The 15,606-nt window shown below is 36.1% G+C and overlaps 3 protein-coding genes across 3 annotated transcripts; 1 reads left to right on the top strand and 2 right to left on the bottom strand.

Annotated features, from left to right (window-relative positions):
* Nucleotides 1-344: 344 nt before the first annotated feature.
* On the top strand, nt 345-2,642 carry LOC105959114 (high affinity nitrate transporter 2.4). Its single transcript, XM_012983148.2, has 3 exons — nt 345-1,212; nt 1,529-1,644; nt 1,765-2,642. Exons 1-3 carry the CDS (start codon nt 400-402, stop codon nt 2,429-2,431), a joined length of 1,596 nt encoding a protein of 531 aa, XP_012838602.2. The 5' UTR covers nt 345-399; the 3' UTR covers nt 2,432-2,642.
* Nucleotides 2,643-4,657: 2,015 nt separating this feature from the next.
* Nucleotides 4,658-6,617, bottom strand: LOC105959113 (uncharacterized). The gene is made up of 4 exons (XM_012983147.2): nt 6,467-6,617; nt 5,582-5,775; nt 5,145-5,293; nt 4,658-5,041 (listed from the first exon to the last, which is right to left on the bottom strand). Exons 1-4 carry the CDS (start codon nt 6,522-6,524, stop codon nt 4,948-4,950), a joined length of 495 nt encoding a protein of 164 aa, XP_012838601.2. The 5' UTR covers nt 6,525-6,617; the 3' UTR covers nt 4,658-4,947.
* Nucleotides 6,618-9,525: 2,908 nt separating this feature from the next.
* LOC105959112 (cell division cycle protein 48 homolog) lies at nt 9,526-14,780 on the bottom strand. Its single transcript, XM_012983146.2, has 9 exons — nt 14,491-14,780; nt 14,205-14,370; nt 13,257-13,485; nt 12,379-13,145; nt 12,072-12,293; nt 11,699-11,770; nt 11,315-11,596; nt 10,735-11,094; nt 9,526-10,034 (listed from the first exon to the last, which is right to left on the bottom strand). Exons 1-9 carry the CDS (start codon nt 14,517-14,519, stop codon nt 9,738-9,740), a joined length of 2,424 nt encoding a protein of 807 aa, XP_012838600.1. The 5' UTR covers nt 14,520-14,780; the 3' UTR covers nt 9,526-9,737.
* Between the last annotated feature and the right edge of the window lie 826 nt (nt 14,781-15,606).

Here is a 15,606-nt window from a genome sequence, read left to right as displayed (position 1 = left end):
AAAAAAAAATTCTAAATTATGATAAATATACGGGGGTGATCAATGCAATAGATTATTATGGTATAAGAAATTATAACTTTGCCTGCTGCATGATATGTAACTTGATCCTTGAGCCACCCCACAGAACTCTAGCTAGAATGACCACATAAAGATATTTTGTTACCCTTTTGCAATTTATTTTATTTTTTAAAATCTTTTATGTGAAAAAAAATTAAAAATAATAAAATAAAATAAAAAATAAAATAAAATAAAATTGTGACAAACCTTCCCCGGATTATATTCCATTCTCTTCACTAATTATCTCTATAAATACCTATTTCCCTGTAGTCCTTTTTCACTACTTCTTCCAATCAAAGTTTTAATTTAAATAGTGATAAAAAATATATATATTAAAATATAATGGCAGGAACTGAACAGGGTTCTCCCGGAAGCTCCATGCATGGAGTTTCCGGCAAAGAACAAACCTACGCCTTCTCCGTTTCACAGTCAACTGTCCCAACCGAAAAAACCTCCAAATTCAATCTCCCCGTCGATTCAGAACACAAAGCCACTGTCTTCAAACTCTTCTCCTTCGGGAAGCCCCACATGCGTACTTTCCATCTCTCATGGATCTCCTTCTTCACCTGCTTCGTCTCCACCTTCGCCGCCGCCCCGTTGGTCCCGATTATCCGGGACAATCTTAACCTCACCAAGAAGGACATCGGAAACGCCGGCGTCGCCTCCGTCTCCGGCAGCATCTTCTCCAGGCTGGCCATGGGCGTCGTCTGCGACCTCCTCGGGCCCAGGTACGGCTGCGCCTTCCTCATCATGCTCTCCGCTCCGACGGTTTTCTGCATGACTTTCGTCTCGTCGGCCGGCGGATACCTGGCCGTCCGGTTCATGATCGGGTTCTCGCTGGCGACGTTTGTCTCGTGCCAGTACTGGATGAGCACGATGTTTAATAGCAAGATTATAGGGCTGGTGAACGGGACGGCGGCGGGGTGGGGGAACATGGGCGGCGGCGCCACCCAGCTGATCATGCCGCTTCTTTACGAGATGATACGGAAAGCCGGTTCGACGCCGTTCACCGCCTGGAGGATCGCGTTCTTCATTCCGGGGTGGCTGCACGTGATTATGGGGATTCTGGTTATGAAACTCGGCCAAGATTTGCCCGACGGAAATCTTGGCACTCTCAAGAAGAAAGGAACTGTTGCTACTGACAAATTCTCAAAGGTTTTTTATTGTTTGCTTTCATTGCCTTTAGCACCCCTGTTTTTATTCTTAATTATAAATTAACCCCTCCTACTATAAATATTAGTAAACATTCCCCTATTATCTAATTTTATTAGCAAATTACCCCCTAAAATTGATCTATTTAGTAGTTGTGTGCTAAAAGTCATCACAAATGCCTTATTCCTAATATTTATAACACAAAAAGATTTTTTAGCAATTTAATTATTTGTTGGGCTTATTAATTATATTTGAAATTAAGAAAATATATATTATATATACATCACATTTGGTCTGATTAATTTAAGTCTATATTCAGGTTTTCTGGAACGCGATAACGAATTACCGAACATGGATCTTCGTCCTCCTCTACGGTTACTCGATGGGAGTCGAATTAACTACGGATAACGTGGTCGCTGAATATTTCTACGACAGGTTAATTGGGTCGTAATTGCGCATAATCACACACTTGAATAATTAATCAAAATTGTATATTTTTACATAATTTATTAAATAATAATTTTCTTTAAATTAATTATTGTAACATAATTCCAGGTTTGATCTGAACCTTCACACCGCCGGAACAATAGCGGCAACATTCGGAATGGCGAACATAGTAGCACGGCCGTTCGGGGGATTCGCCTCCGACTACGCCGCCAGGAGGTTCGGAATGAGGGGGCGCCTCTGGGTGCTGTGGACCCTACAAACCCTCGGCGGCGTTTTCTGCATCATGCTCGGCCGGGCAAACGTCCTCCCGTTCGCCATCGCGATGATGATCCTATTCTCCGTCGGAGCACAGGCGGCGTGTGGGGCCACCTTCGGCATAATCCCGTTCATTTCCAGGAGGTCGCTGGGCATCATCTCCGGGATGACCGGCGCCGGAGGGAACTTCGGGTCCGGGCTGACCCAGCTGGTGTTCTTCGCCGGGTCGCAGTTTTCGACGGCGACGGGTTTGTCGTATATGGGGATAATGATAGTGTGCTGTACTTTTCCGGTGACGGCGGTTTACTTTCCGCAGTGGGGGGGAATGTTTTGTGGGCCGTCAAAAGACGGCGTTAAGGGGACGGAGGAGGATTATTACGGGAAGGAGTGGAATGAAGAGGAGAAGAAGAAGGGGATGCATGCGAGCAGTATTAAGTTCGCCGAGAATAGCAGATCGGAGCGGGGAAGAAGGATTTCTCCGGCGCCGGTTTCTCTTGATTCTAACCCTAATCATGTTTAAAATAATTAATGTCTTCACAACGTGAAAATTCTATCATGTGTTGTTGTTGTAATAAGTGATTTATATATGTTTTATTTGATTAGAGTGTATTAAATTATAAAATGAGTATCGATCATGTGTTTAGTCTAAAAATTAAGTTGTACCAATATATAATATGTTTAATGCATTCGATTGTTGGGGATTTATTAAAAAAAATTAATAAATATGTATGGATGAATTATGGTATATATATATATATATATATATATATATATATATATATATATATATATATATATATATATATATATATATATATATATAAAGTAACTAAAATACTTTTATCACTTGTTATTCCTCAACTAATTGATTCTTTTTTTCAATAAATTAAAAGTGGCAAAAAAAAATTAATGCATCAATAAAATTTTAAAGTCTCACAAATAGTTTGAAAAAATATAATATAAAGCTATAAGTATTTTGGTACAAAATGACTTAAATTAATGACTAATTAGCTACGTGCCTATGTATAGCACAAAAACTTCAGCTTGTTAACGTATTTGCGTTTCGGATACGTTTTGTATCAGACACTCGACAATATCTAACGAGCAATTTATGGACCATTTTATAACTTCTGAAAAGTTAGAAACATATTTAAATAACAAATTTCCAAATATTTCTGTTATTTTCTTAATTATTTAGAAAGTGGTGAAGTGCAAATTAATAGTTGATAATAATATTCATTTTGGTAAATTTGTATGGAAATATATAAAAAGAATTCATATATAAATAAAAACTTATATTGTTTATACATGTATATAGTTATAAATATATCATGTATTTTTAATATTTATACGTTTCTCCCAAGTCTTGCATCCCAATTTTTCGGGAGATGCCGTTTCCGCGTGTCAATTTCAACGTATCACCATTTCCGTATCCGTGCTACATATGTAATTAGAGAAGCAATTGTATTCGACCGGGAAGAATATCGAAGAGATACTCATGTACTAATTAAGAGTTGTTGTAGTCTTGTTTAAAGAAACAAAAAAGATATTAGTAATCTTTTTTGAGATTTCAATAAAGTAAGACTTGAAAGAGAAAAAAAAAATCCAGGCAAGGGATTCTTACAGTTAATTTTAGTCTATATATTTAATTTAGAAATACATGGAGGAATCATGGTGAATATTCAATTATGATACACCTCAACTAGTTGACGTAATTTTTTGCCAGATAATTGCTATATATATATATATACGTATACGTAATTGTTGGTCAACTCATCGAAGTTATTCATACATTGAACGGCATTCCACAATTGAAAGGGATCTAAGTATTGAAAAGAGGGTTTCAATAATTTCAAGAAATTATAGACAAATCTGTTTGATTATGATATTTGAGTTGACACTAATAAATTAATTATATATAGAGATGATATACATATAGTTGGGCCACGTGTAGACAGGTTAGGGTGTTAACATCCCGAGTTCTTGGAGGTGCCACGTAGTCTTCCTTCCCCACATTAATTATTTATTCTGCATTATTGTGTTCTAAGAAAATACAAATGAATCTTATTCAAGAAGGTATATTTTTTGTTTTAAATTTTTTAAATGGGATAATATTTGTTTAATTTTTTTAAAATTTTGTGATGTTGCTCATTAAATTAGTTTCCGAGTCTTAATTAAACTTAGACAAATATAAAATTTCGAGAGTTGCGACATGTCGCATGTGCACGGTAGTACAAGAACAAAAATATGCAAACTGAAATATTAAATGACGTTTCAATTTTACGAATATTGTTTTAATTTCTAACGTGATTTTGACTCTTTTATGGTCTGATTTTGGCACAACACGAAACGCAGAATTTGTAGTCATTTGGATTAACTTTCTAATCCAACTTGTACCAGCTAAATTGGATGTCGGATAAAAAAGTTATACATTAACGAGTTACATTTTGAATTTTAGATAACTCAAAACATCAAAATTATGGACAATGTTCATTAATTCATGCATATATTTCTCAACTGACATCCAATCTCGGTGATTCAAGTTGGATTAGAAAGTCAAATCAAAGGACTGCAAAATTCATATGTTAACTTTAAAAAATGGTCATAATTACGTTTGAAGTTGAAACAATATTATTAAGAGTGGAACGACATTTATCATATCCCGTTAACAAAACATGACAAAATCTTTTGAAGCTCAAAAGTCTTTTAATATATATGTAAATGACAATCCCTTCACACAAACACATACACACAAATGATTCCATAATTTATGCACATATATATTCATGTACACACATAATATACAAATACAACAAATTATCATTCTCTGTACCTAAAAGATTCCATGAATTATGCACTTGAGTATGTCATCCAAAAGAATCATCAAAACAGCATAAATAAATAAAAATGTCAACAATTTTCCGACTATTTGCTGATAAAGTCAACTCAACTCGTGCTTTTTTGCTCAAAATGAAGCCACAATAATCACCAAAGCACGAAATTTGAGCTATATATATCATGATATGAAACGTGAAATTAATTCGTGTAGCTTAGCTTCCCAGTGCCACCGCATGTATTACATGACCTCGAAGAAGAGCATTTTGTGCAGTAGCTCCACTTCTTCGGAAGCCTGTCAACAAAGTCCATTGTATTAGCGCAACGGGGGGTCATGGCCCCCCAACCGGAAAAAAACCTAGTATTTTATATAGGAAGGATTATTTGGACAAGTTTACCCTGCTGTGTATCTAGTTGCCATATCTTTTGCCATCAATCTTGCTCTTTCGGCATTTTGTTCAGACATTCTTTTAAGAACAAATCCTTCACCTTTGCATTCAGGACATATACCCGAGCCTCCACAGTTCTCGCAACTCTTTGTAGGTTCCTGTCAAGAAAAACGAAGATGGAAAGAAAAAAAAACTCACATTATTTTGCCTAGAAATCGATTTTTTCGTTATTAATTTATTGCAGAAAATTCGGCGTAGTTGTACTTCCACCGGAATCAAGAAAACAAGAGATATTATATGTTTTTTTTCTTTAAAGAATTGTCCCACACGTTATAAGTGTACAGATTCTTGGAAAAAAAAAACGAGGCCCTTTTTTTCCATATAGTTTACTTTTAATTAGTGTTATTAGCAGAGGGCAAAAATGTCCAAGAAATTATTAGACGTGCCTCGTTTACTTGAGAACTCTTGGTTCTCCTTGCAAGCAACGTGGCGGCAAGACCAACGATTGTGGCAGTAACTGCAATAGAAGCTGCTGTTTCTGGTAAGGCAGACAGTATCCTTACTGTTTTTCTACCTCGTATTTCTGTCTTATTCGCATATAGAGATCCGATATGGACTCCGAACGTGCAATCTCTGGCTTCTGCACGAGAAATAGCGTAAAGACATTGTGTCCAGAATTTAGTTAGGTATAAAGCAGTCCAAACAGTTGAACAAGAGGAAAAATATTGTTCTAATTTTGGATGACTAGTAAAACTTTCTTGAAACTATACGAAACCATTGTAATATAAGAAAAAACAAAATCTAAGCTCATGATAAAAATTAGTCCTAAAATTGTTGCACACAACCAATTGATAGCCCATTTATCCGGTCGTGTAGCCATGCGGCAACGGGGGCCATGGCCCCCTCAAAGCTTCTAAAAAACCTATGCTCTATTTTTTTTAATTTTTTTTTTAATATCTATCTACCATAACTATCTGCTCCAACAAATTGTTACATGAATAAGCAGAGGTCCAAGAAACAGAGAGAAATAACTCTGCTGGGAGGCAGTTTCTTTAATTAACTCATTGTAACCAAAAACTGCAATTGGCAATCGAATTCTTCAATTGAAGAAAAACCCATCAAGAAACGAGTTAAATAATGTCATAAATGAGTTTGCACATATGATAAATATCACATTATCTTCTCAATAACTGTATGTGTATCAATGAACAAACAAACCCTAGAACCAGCACTCACCACCATTAATGGATAAAATTGTATACAGATAGATATACCGAAAGTTAAAAGAGGGCTTTAATTAAAGAAAGGAAACAAAGAGAATATGAACTTACTGTGATTGAAGGAAGCAAGTGGTGGAGTTAGATTTTGCAACCTTAGCTCCATTTGCATTTAATATCTTATATCTTCTTTGTGGTGAAGCTTCGTTCATTCATTCATCTATCTACTGTAACGATACAAATATGCTTTTGATAATTTCCAAAAGGCAACGAATATTTGCAAGACGAAAATTACTAAGTGCAAGACCTTACTTCATGCAAGACCAAAATATAAATAAATTTACTAAGATCAAGACTGGAAATTACAAATATAACCCCAATAATAATTTAGATATTATTAATTTAAATTAACCTAATTGCTATTGCAAGACCAAAAAAAAATACAAAAAAATTTTACCAACATCTTCTTCTTCACCCTCATTTTACACATTTTTTTCCACAAAAAATCTTCCATATTCTCCAAAATCCTTATCACATAAAACCCTCAAATCTTTACTAAAACTTGAAAAGAAGGACATTATGGATACACAAGACATAAATATGGAGGATTCTAAGGTCGAAGAACACAAAGAGGTAATAAATATTGTACTTTGTGATCGTTTTTCTCGTTTTTCGCACCTCATTTCACGTATAAAAAATTCGACATGTACAGGTCGAAATATCCGCTTAATATCGACACAGTAGTGTCGAAAATTTCAACATAATTCGACACTCCTTAACTGTCGAATTATATTGAAATTTTCGACATTCTGGTGTCGAATTATATTGAAAATTTCGACATTCTGGTGTCGAATTATATTGAAATTTTCGACGCTGGTGTGTCGATTTTTCAAAAATCGACACCAGTATGTCAAAAAATTTCCAAAAAATCGACAAGTACAGGTCGTTTTTTGTAAAACCGCAACTCCTTCAACAATAGTGCTACAATCGAACCCTAGAATCATTAATTATGTTCTAAAATGACTTGAATTCATTATTCTAACAATAAAATCATGTTTATCACATTTATTTCTCAAAAAAAATTAATTCAAAAAGTAATTTCCTTGTTTTTCGTGAGATTATTGTGGCGGGGTTGGGGCAACAACGGACTTCAACGGCGACGGGGAGGTGGTGGACTTCAACGGCGACGGCGACGGCGACGGAGCGATGGGGCGACGGTTGAGTGCTGCAATTGATTTTCTTCTTCCCTTCTTCCCTCCTCGTTTTTCAATTCTCAATTCAATTTCTTTTTTCTTTCTTTTTTTATTATTTTTTCTTTTTTAAACTGGTCTTGCAAAAGGAAATTAATAAAATAATTTTTATTTTGTTTGTATTTTATTAAGGTTATTATAGTCTTTTTATACTGAATTTAATAAAAAAAAATAATTTGGTCTTGCACTAAGTAATTTTCGTCTTGCAAATAATCGCTGCCTTTCCAAAATGTTATCCACTTCGATCATCTAAAATCTAAAATATTACCCCTTTATTTTTCTTTATTTCTTCCTTTTTCCTGAATTTACTTTTTCACCGTGAATATTGGATTAGTTTTCTTTTTATCTAAAGTAACACCTAAATTTGAACTTTACGTATCCACGTTTCGTGTTCAGATACTTGAGGGCACCTGGCTTATGGGTCATTTTGCAATTGAAGTTGGAAACATGTTTAAATAGCAAATTTTCAAATATTTTTGTCGATTCCTTAATTATTTACATAATTTAATAATCAATTGCAAATTTATAGTTGATAATAAAATTTATTTTGAATATGATTGCATGAAATATAAAAAAAGAATTTATATATAAATTAAAACATATATATATATATATATATATATATATATATATATATATATATATATATATATATATATATATATATATATATATATATATATACTTTTAATATTTACACGTTTCCCCCAAACTCCCGTGTTCCAATTTTTAGAAATATGTTGTTTCCCCATATCACCGTTTCCCGTGTTCGTTTCCCATTTACACCAATTATGCATCACCGACTATAGACAATATAAACATGTAATAAAATAAAATACAGTATGGTGAGTTCAAAATGAAAGATAATACTCAAGATTCAAATTTTATGACTACGTCTACAAGTATGAGGTCCTTATTTAAAGTCACACCAAATAAATAAATAAATAAATAATTATAAAATGAATAATCGTATAGTTTTACAACAGGTCTCTTTAGTAGTAGCAATAATAGGCCAGGCCCCCATGGTGAATAAATTCAATTATAGACTATAGTAAATACATTTGCTTGTTGCAATTAGCTGTTTGCCTCAGCTACTACTTGCTCGCCACCCCTATTTAAGTCCTTTATTCAACCCTTCTTTTCTTTCAAGCACCATTAAAGAAAAAACCCATTTCTCTCCCACGTAAAGAAAACACACACACACACACACACACACACACACACACAAAAAAAAATCTGAAAAAACACACACAACACACATACCTGAATGTCTACCACCATTATTTGCATTGCATTTGCTCACATCATCTTCTTGCTGTGTTGTACAGATGAAGCAATGGGCAGGCATTATCCGGTACTGCCTAGCGCCCCTTCTACTGCATTGCCGAAAGCTGCTGCGGTTGCGGATTACGTGACTGTGAATCCAGGATTGAAACCTCACAAGCAGAGAGTTTTCCACCGCAGGGAAGTGAACAACTGCATGCCTAAAGGGTTTCACCGTTCGTCGGCTCCTAGTCGCTACGTCAATTACCAGACACTTGGCTCTTTTAGGTGCTTTTCCGACACACATTCTCGCAAACATTAGCCATCTCATCGTATGAAGCTTTCAGCTTCAGGCTAATTTTTTTTTTAATATGTAGTTGTGGATTCAAACACAGTTTTTGCCTAGAAAACTGACCTTTCTTTTAGCACTATGTATTAGTAAATGGATTTTCAAAGCATTAAATATATATTTGCCGTTAAATGAGGTGATAAGAGAGAATTAATGATTGAAAAAGTTGGATTAGTAAGGATAAAACCAAAAAAAAAATGCAGTTAATGCATTATTAGAACTCTAAAACGACAGATAATATGAAGAGTAAAAAAAACCTAAGGCAACAGATAATTTGAAAATGAGGAGGGGATATAGTTTAAGCCAGTCGATAAATAAACAGTAATTGGGGTACCAAATCAATAACAGGAAAGACTGTATTAGGATAGGACAAGTTGACAAAAGGAATTTTAAGTTAAGAAATAAATTAGTTTTCCGAAATATAAAGCGAAAAGTGCTCAACCATTTCTGGTGAATACACATAGTGCATGTAACTGAATCTGGGAGTTTGCTGCAAACTAAAAATTCGGAAATCCCAGATAAACTAACTGTACAAATCGTCTTCATCAGCTCCAACAGCAGAGGCTGCAAATGGATCGGATCCAGATGCCGCTGCCCCAGGTGCTGACTCGGTAAACCTGAACTCTGTTCCGAATCCACGAGACTGCTGCAGGGTCTGAGCAAAGGCCTGGTACTTGCGTATATCAGCATCACTCACACTTCTACGAGCGTATTTCATGGACTCTTCGAAATGTGCAGGGGTTATTTCGGAAACTTCGTCATCAATATCCTCCTCCATGGAATCTGGATTGTTCTTTCTCCTAGTCTCCCTTTCTATGTCCTGAAATAAGCACCACAGTCGGTATATCAGGCTTAAAGATCGCAACAAATTAAGGGCTTGTAACTTCACTTAGAAGCATTTTAAAGACGGTGAAAACAAAAAGGTGTTTTTCTGTTCTTAGGTTATACAAAACAACCCAAGAAATAGAGTACACGCTAAATATCTTCGTGCAGCAAACATGTCAAAATACCAAACAAGAAAGCACGGACATAGTTGTGTGTCTGCTATGTCCCAGTCAAACGTAATTTCTTAGCAGGGTGAACGAAAACAGTTTCTACATCTCAAGTGGCCCTGTACACCATGAGAGTAACGAAAATTCCACAATTATGAAGTCACTCCAAATAGTTCAGGCCAGAAAATGATGAAAAGAACCAGCAGAAAGATGCTAATTTCTGGGATGAAGTCCAATTCCAACCTCAAAAATCTTGATAATTAGAAATAGGGATTTCAATAAATTTTACAATGCATAACATGAACTCCAGCAAAATAATCCAGGATAAACCTCAAAACAAGATATGTTTATGAAGTTGGAAGGCATAGAGAAGGATCGGATGTTATATATATCAGCAAGATTATAAAACATCCATTCTTCACACAGCCAGATCCATTTTCAGCCATGCAATTTTAATCACATTTATAAGATCTCATATATCCACAAGTATGAAGGAAAAATAACCAACGAAGGTGGATGATGACATACCTTCTCAATGTTCTCCCTTATGGCATATTTGCAAGCCCTCTGGCATATTTCTGTGATATCTGCACCACTAAATCCTTGAGTATACTTGGCAAGAGCTCGCAAATCAATATTTTTCGAAAGTGGAGATTTTCGGAGGCAGGCTTTGAAGATCTGGTGACGAGAATCCTCATCTGGCAGAGGGATATATATTAACTGATCAAGACGACCTGGGCGAAGAAGTGCAGGATCAATTATGTCGGGTCTGTTAGTGGCCCCAATTATAAAAACGGTCTTCTTTGCGTTCATGCCATCCATTTCAGTCAGAAGTTGGTTAAGAACACGGTCTGCCGCACCACCGGCATCTCCACCACTGCTTCCTCTCTGCACAAAATAGTAATATTCACTGCCTGTAAGGTACTGTTCTATTTGAGCACATGTAAAACACTAGATATGACCATCTTGTATCATTTCTTTAATTTATTATCTTTTTATTTTAATAAGATTTACGCTATTTAGCTTTTGGACGATTGATTTCTTTTGTAAATTCTATTTAGATAATTCATGTATGATTGATTATTCATGACTGGAAAGGGTATATTACCTGAGTAGCAATAGAGTCAAGCTCGTCAAAGAAGAGAACACATGGAGCAGATTGTCTAGCCTTGTCAAATATTTCACGGACATTAGCTTCACTCTCTCCAAACCACATAGTGAGTAGTTCAGGTCCTTTTATACTGATAAAGTTGGCCTGACATTCATTTGCGATTGCCTTGGCTAGCAGAGTCTTACCACATCCAGGAGGACCATAGAAAAGAACACCCTTTGAAGGTGACATACCAAATTTCTCAAATTTCTCTGGATGTTCCACTGGGTATTGAACGGTCTACAAGATAATCAAGAGGTTATCAGTGATCAAATTGAATAAAATGTACAACATTAAACATACTAGGCCCAAACTCAAATATGATTTCAGAATATAAATTACCTCCTGAAGCTCCCTCTTGACATTTTCAAGCCCTCCGATATCTTCCCAAGAGACATTGGGTACTTCAACAACCTGTTCACAAATTGAGACAATAATATAATGAAAATACAATATCATACAGCAACTCAATATGAGATATGGATATTATAGAGAATGTTTGGTATTCTTTAAGATGTTTTGGGGAATTTTGTGTATGCTTTCTGGAATATTAGCGAGATGATTAGCATGTTCACAATATTTTGGGGCAAGAAAGATTGTATTGACAGGAAATGTATTGGGGAAAGTGTGGTAATCTTTGGTTTATTTTTGACAAAATGAAAACATTTTTGGACATAAAAAAATAAAATATAACCACAATTTCAAGTTCACTTACCGTCTCCCGCAAAGCAGAAGGATTGCTTGTCCCTAGAGCAGTGTGGAAGTGCTCATTCGAGACAGCCATGGAGTTGAGTATCTCAGCATCAATTGTATCATCTTCCAAATCAATGACATCCATTTTCTCTCTGATACACTGGAGCGCTGCTTCAGTGCAGAGAGCTGCAAGATCCGCACCAACATATCCATGTGTGTCCTTTGATATTCTTTCTAAATCAACCTGCAAATACATCGAATCGGGCGTCAGTATAAGTGAATCCTTTTTAGCAAAACTACGTAATCTAAAAAAGAGGTGAGTGCGCTACATCATCTGAAAGCTTCATGTTCTTTGTATGAATCCTAAGAACTTCAAGGCGTCCAACCTCATCAGGGACACCAATGTCTATTTCCCTGTCAAACCTACCAAACCTTCTAAGAGCCGGGTCAATGCTGTTGGGCCGGTTAGTGGCCCCCATGACAATAACATGGGCACGAGATTTCAACCCATCCATGAGAGTCAAGAGTTGAGAAACAATCCTCCTCTCAACTTCACCGTTGGTCTTCTCTCGCTTAGGTGCAATCGAATCAATTTCATCAATAAATATAATAGATGGAGCATTCTTCTCAGCCTCCTCAAATGCCTTTCTCAGATTGCTCTCACTCTCTCCAGCCAGTTTGGACATAATTTCCGGCCCATTTATCAAAAAGAAGAAAGCGCCAGTTTCATTAGCAACAGCTCGAGCAATTAAAGTCTTTCCAGAACCTGGGGGGCCAAAAAGCAAAATTCCTTTGGGGGGTTTCACACCAATAGATTTGAAAAGCTGAGGATGCCTCAGTGGCAACTCCACTAATTCACGGATCTGAGCCATCTGCTTCCTAACGCCACCCACATCATCATAGCCAACCTCGTCCAGCCTTTCCTCATCCTCTCTCCTCACAGGTTCCCCTTCACAGAAGATCTCAGTATCAGGGGCCACAACACAGTACTCCCCTGGATCAGCCTCAACAACTTTAAATTCCACACTTCTCATCCCTCCTCTAACAAGAAAATGGTCTCCTTTCCTCACAGGGCGATATGCCTCCAGAAAGTAAGCTGCAGGGGCAATAATGAAAAGACATATTTATAAGCCATTAACATAAAATTGATTAATTCAAATACTATTAAGCAGACAAGATGCTGAAAAAGCTAAGCAATTGGGTTTACGTTTGAGATATGCATCGAAAAGATCCCCAGTGATCCCTTCTATTGTATCATCCAAGGGGAGTATGTGGACGCGCTTTCCATATTTAACATCTGGGCATTGATGCACAGATACAACGTCCCCTAGACGAACCCTCAAATTTGATCTGACAACCTTGTTCATCCGAATCTTTGGCTCTTCACAAGTTTCATCAGCAAGGGCAATGCAAACTGTATCCTTTCTTTTCTTCCCCTGGAAACAATAGCAGGACATTCAAAATTTCAGCACATCCAAATAAAACATAATACATCTCAAAAGGTTAAGGGAGCATGTGTACTATCTCATCTTCTTTTCATGATATGGCATAAATCGTACTAAATGTTCTGAGACTTTTGTCTAATATTGTCAGTTTAAACATGTATTTGGGATATAATCTTTCTTAAAACACTATGCTAACCACCATTGAAAACCCAGGGGACACTCTAGCGTGTTTCAAGAAAAGGTTAAAGCAATTTTGAGCAGACCAAACAAATTAATTATAACTCATAAGGTCATGAGCGGATCAGATGCCCCAGACACAGCCCCGAGAAACAAATAAATTCTTAATCAAGCCACAATTCAATTATGATCGACAACTTCATTGCAGCCACAACCTAACCAAACCGGAAATAACAAATTCCTCATTAGTGACTTAACTCAAAACCCCTCTTTTGCACTTGCTACTTCACTCGGATCAAAAGATATACCCTAACTAACCCCCTCCCCAAATTATTCTTATAAATATTGAGACATTCAAATAAAACAGTAAGCAAATTTCATCGACGACTCTTCCACTAATTCATTCGACCTATTTTCCCAAATAGTTAGCTTTGAAACATCGTAGAAACAGAAAACCTAACCCCTCTTCCCACAAAAAAAAATATTAAAAAGAAAAAACGGATAAAAGTATGTGAAGTCAAAGGAGTTAGAACCTTAATCAAAATAGTGTCTCCGCGGAAAAGCTGGAGCTTTTCCATAGTGGCGGGGTGGAGAGCGACAACGGAGTTGTCATCGTTGACCGCCTCATCAACGACGAGCCGATTCGCTGCCTTTTTCCTCTCCAATATCGCGGTCGAGAAGTCCTTCTTCCCACCTTTCCTGCACAGAACAATAAAAAAAAAAAAATCGTCAGAATTCCGGCGATTACTGCAACCCCAAAACAAGCGCGATCCATCACAGGCGGTTTCCCGAGAGCACGGCGAGTTAGGGTATACTTACGCGTCAGACGACTCAGCTTGGTGACTCATATCTCCGACGATCTGAATAACAGGGGTTTCGAGATGTGAATCCGCTTGGTGAGAAGAATTGGAGATGTAGAGATATTTTAATGGGGTTTGTTCGGATACGTATATATATAGAGCGAGTTGTACGCCGTAGTACTATCCAATCCTAGTTATGTTCGACTTCAGAGTCCTCACCCTTCTTCAATTGGGATGCGTGTATCTAATTAAATATATTTATTATGAGTATTAATTGGTGGTTAATTTTGGAATTGTGGGGGAAACTATGGTATAATTTGGCCTTTCTAACTTCAATTATTAGTTTATTGATTTTTTTATTTTCTTTCTATTGGCTAAAATAATATTAAATTTTGAACTATTTTCATTGTATTATTATATTTCCATTTTTATTTTATTATTTTGCTTCAGAAAATTTTTCGATGTGCGGGATAACCTTGTCCGAACTAGTCGCTCGAACCAAGCAGTCCCGCACGTTGCCGGAAAGACTTACATGTATTATCTATAAATGCAATATTATTCTCCACAAAAAAGTACACATTTACAAGTTTTACACATTCAACACACAACACAAAACATGCATTCGAAAAGAGCCAATTTTGATATTTTGATGGAGTTAAATCGATCTCCATCAAAATTTCCTACTAATTAAACATCTTACAATTTGATAGATATTTTTTTAAAATTGGGCCCTTGGTAATTAATGTGGGCCAAGAACGGGTCAATGGTGAGCTTCCAAGCCTTTTTTGATCTGGCCCAAATTGAAACACTTGATTTTTCTTTTTAATTAATTTTGGGGTTGCTGGTGGAAGAATGTCTAACATGGTTCAATAGTTTTTATTATACCAACATGAAATGTTTGTAAATTTTATCAATTGGAAAGTTTTATAATTATATTAATCTGAAATGGACATCGAAATAGAGAATTCCGATATTATATTTGATTCAATCAAGTTGACTGCCTAAAAATATAGTCAACACAATTTTTATTTTATTTTTTTAGAATAGTAGTCAACACAATTTTGTTTATCCACGTGCATAGGGACGGTGATTTACTCAACTTGGATCAAATACGATTCGAATTAATGCGGATCGA

Source organism: Erythranthe guttata, chromosome 14 (assembly GCF_056151865.1).
Source record: "Erythranthe guttata isolate IM_541 chromosome 14, IM_541, whole genome shotgun sequence".
NCBI lineage: Eukaryota > Viridiplantae > Streptophyta > Magnoliopsida > Lamiales > Phrymaceae > Erythranthe > Erythranthe guttata.
The sequence above is the reverse complement of the archived record's forward strand: the minus strand, read 5'-3'. Positions and strand labels throughout refer to the sequence as shown.

Excerpts from the sequence above, each read along its gene's own strand:
- LOC105959114 (XM_012983148.2), top strand. The coding sequence starts at position 400 with ATGGCAGGAACTGAACAGGGTTCTCCCGGAAGCTCCATGCATGGAGTT. Across the intron at positions 1,213-1,528 it reads CTACTGACAAATTCTCAAAG|GTTTTCTGGAACGCGATAAC; the intron begins GTTTTTTATTGT and ends GTCTATATTCAG. Across the intron at positions 1,645-1,764 it reads GCTGAATATTTCTACGACAG|GTTTGATCTGAACCTTCACA; the intron begins GTTAATTGGGTC and ends ACATAATTCCAG.
- LOC105959113 (XM_012983147.2), bottom strand. The coding sequence starts at position 6,524 with ATGCAAATGGAGCTAAGGTTGCAAAATCTAACTCCACCACTTGCTTCC. Across the intron at positions 5,776-6,466 it reads ACTTGCTTCCTTCAATCACA|AAGCCAGAGATTGCACGTTC; the intron begins GTAAGTTCATAT and ends TTTCTCGTGCAG. Across the intron at positions 5,042-5,144 it reads GCAACTAGATACACAGCAGG|GCTTCCGAAGAAGTGGAGCT; the intron begins GTAAACTTGTCC and ends CTTTGTTGACAG.
- LOC105959112 (XM_012983146.2), bottom strand. The coding sequence starts at position 14,519 with ATGAGTCACCAAGCTGAGTCGTCTGACGC. Across the intron at positions 13,486-14,204 it reads GAGACACTATTTTGATTAAG|GGGAAGAAAAGAAAGGATAC; the intron begins GTTCTAACTCCT and ends TATTGTTTCCAG. Across the intron at positions 13,146-13,256 it reads TTTCGATGCATATCTCAAAC|CTTACTTTCTGGAGGCATAT; the intron begins GTAAACCCAATT and ends TTGCCCCTGCAG.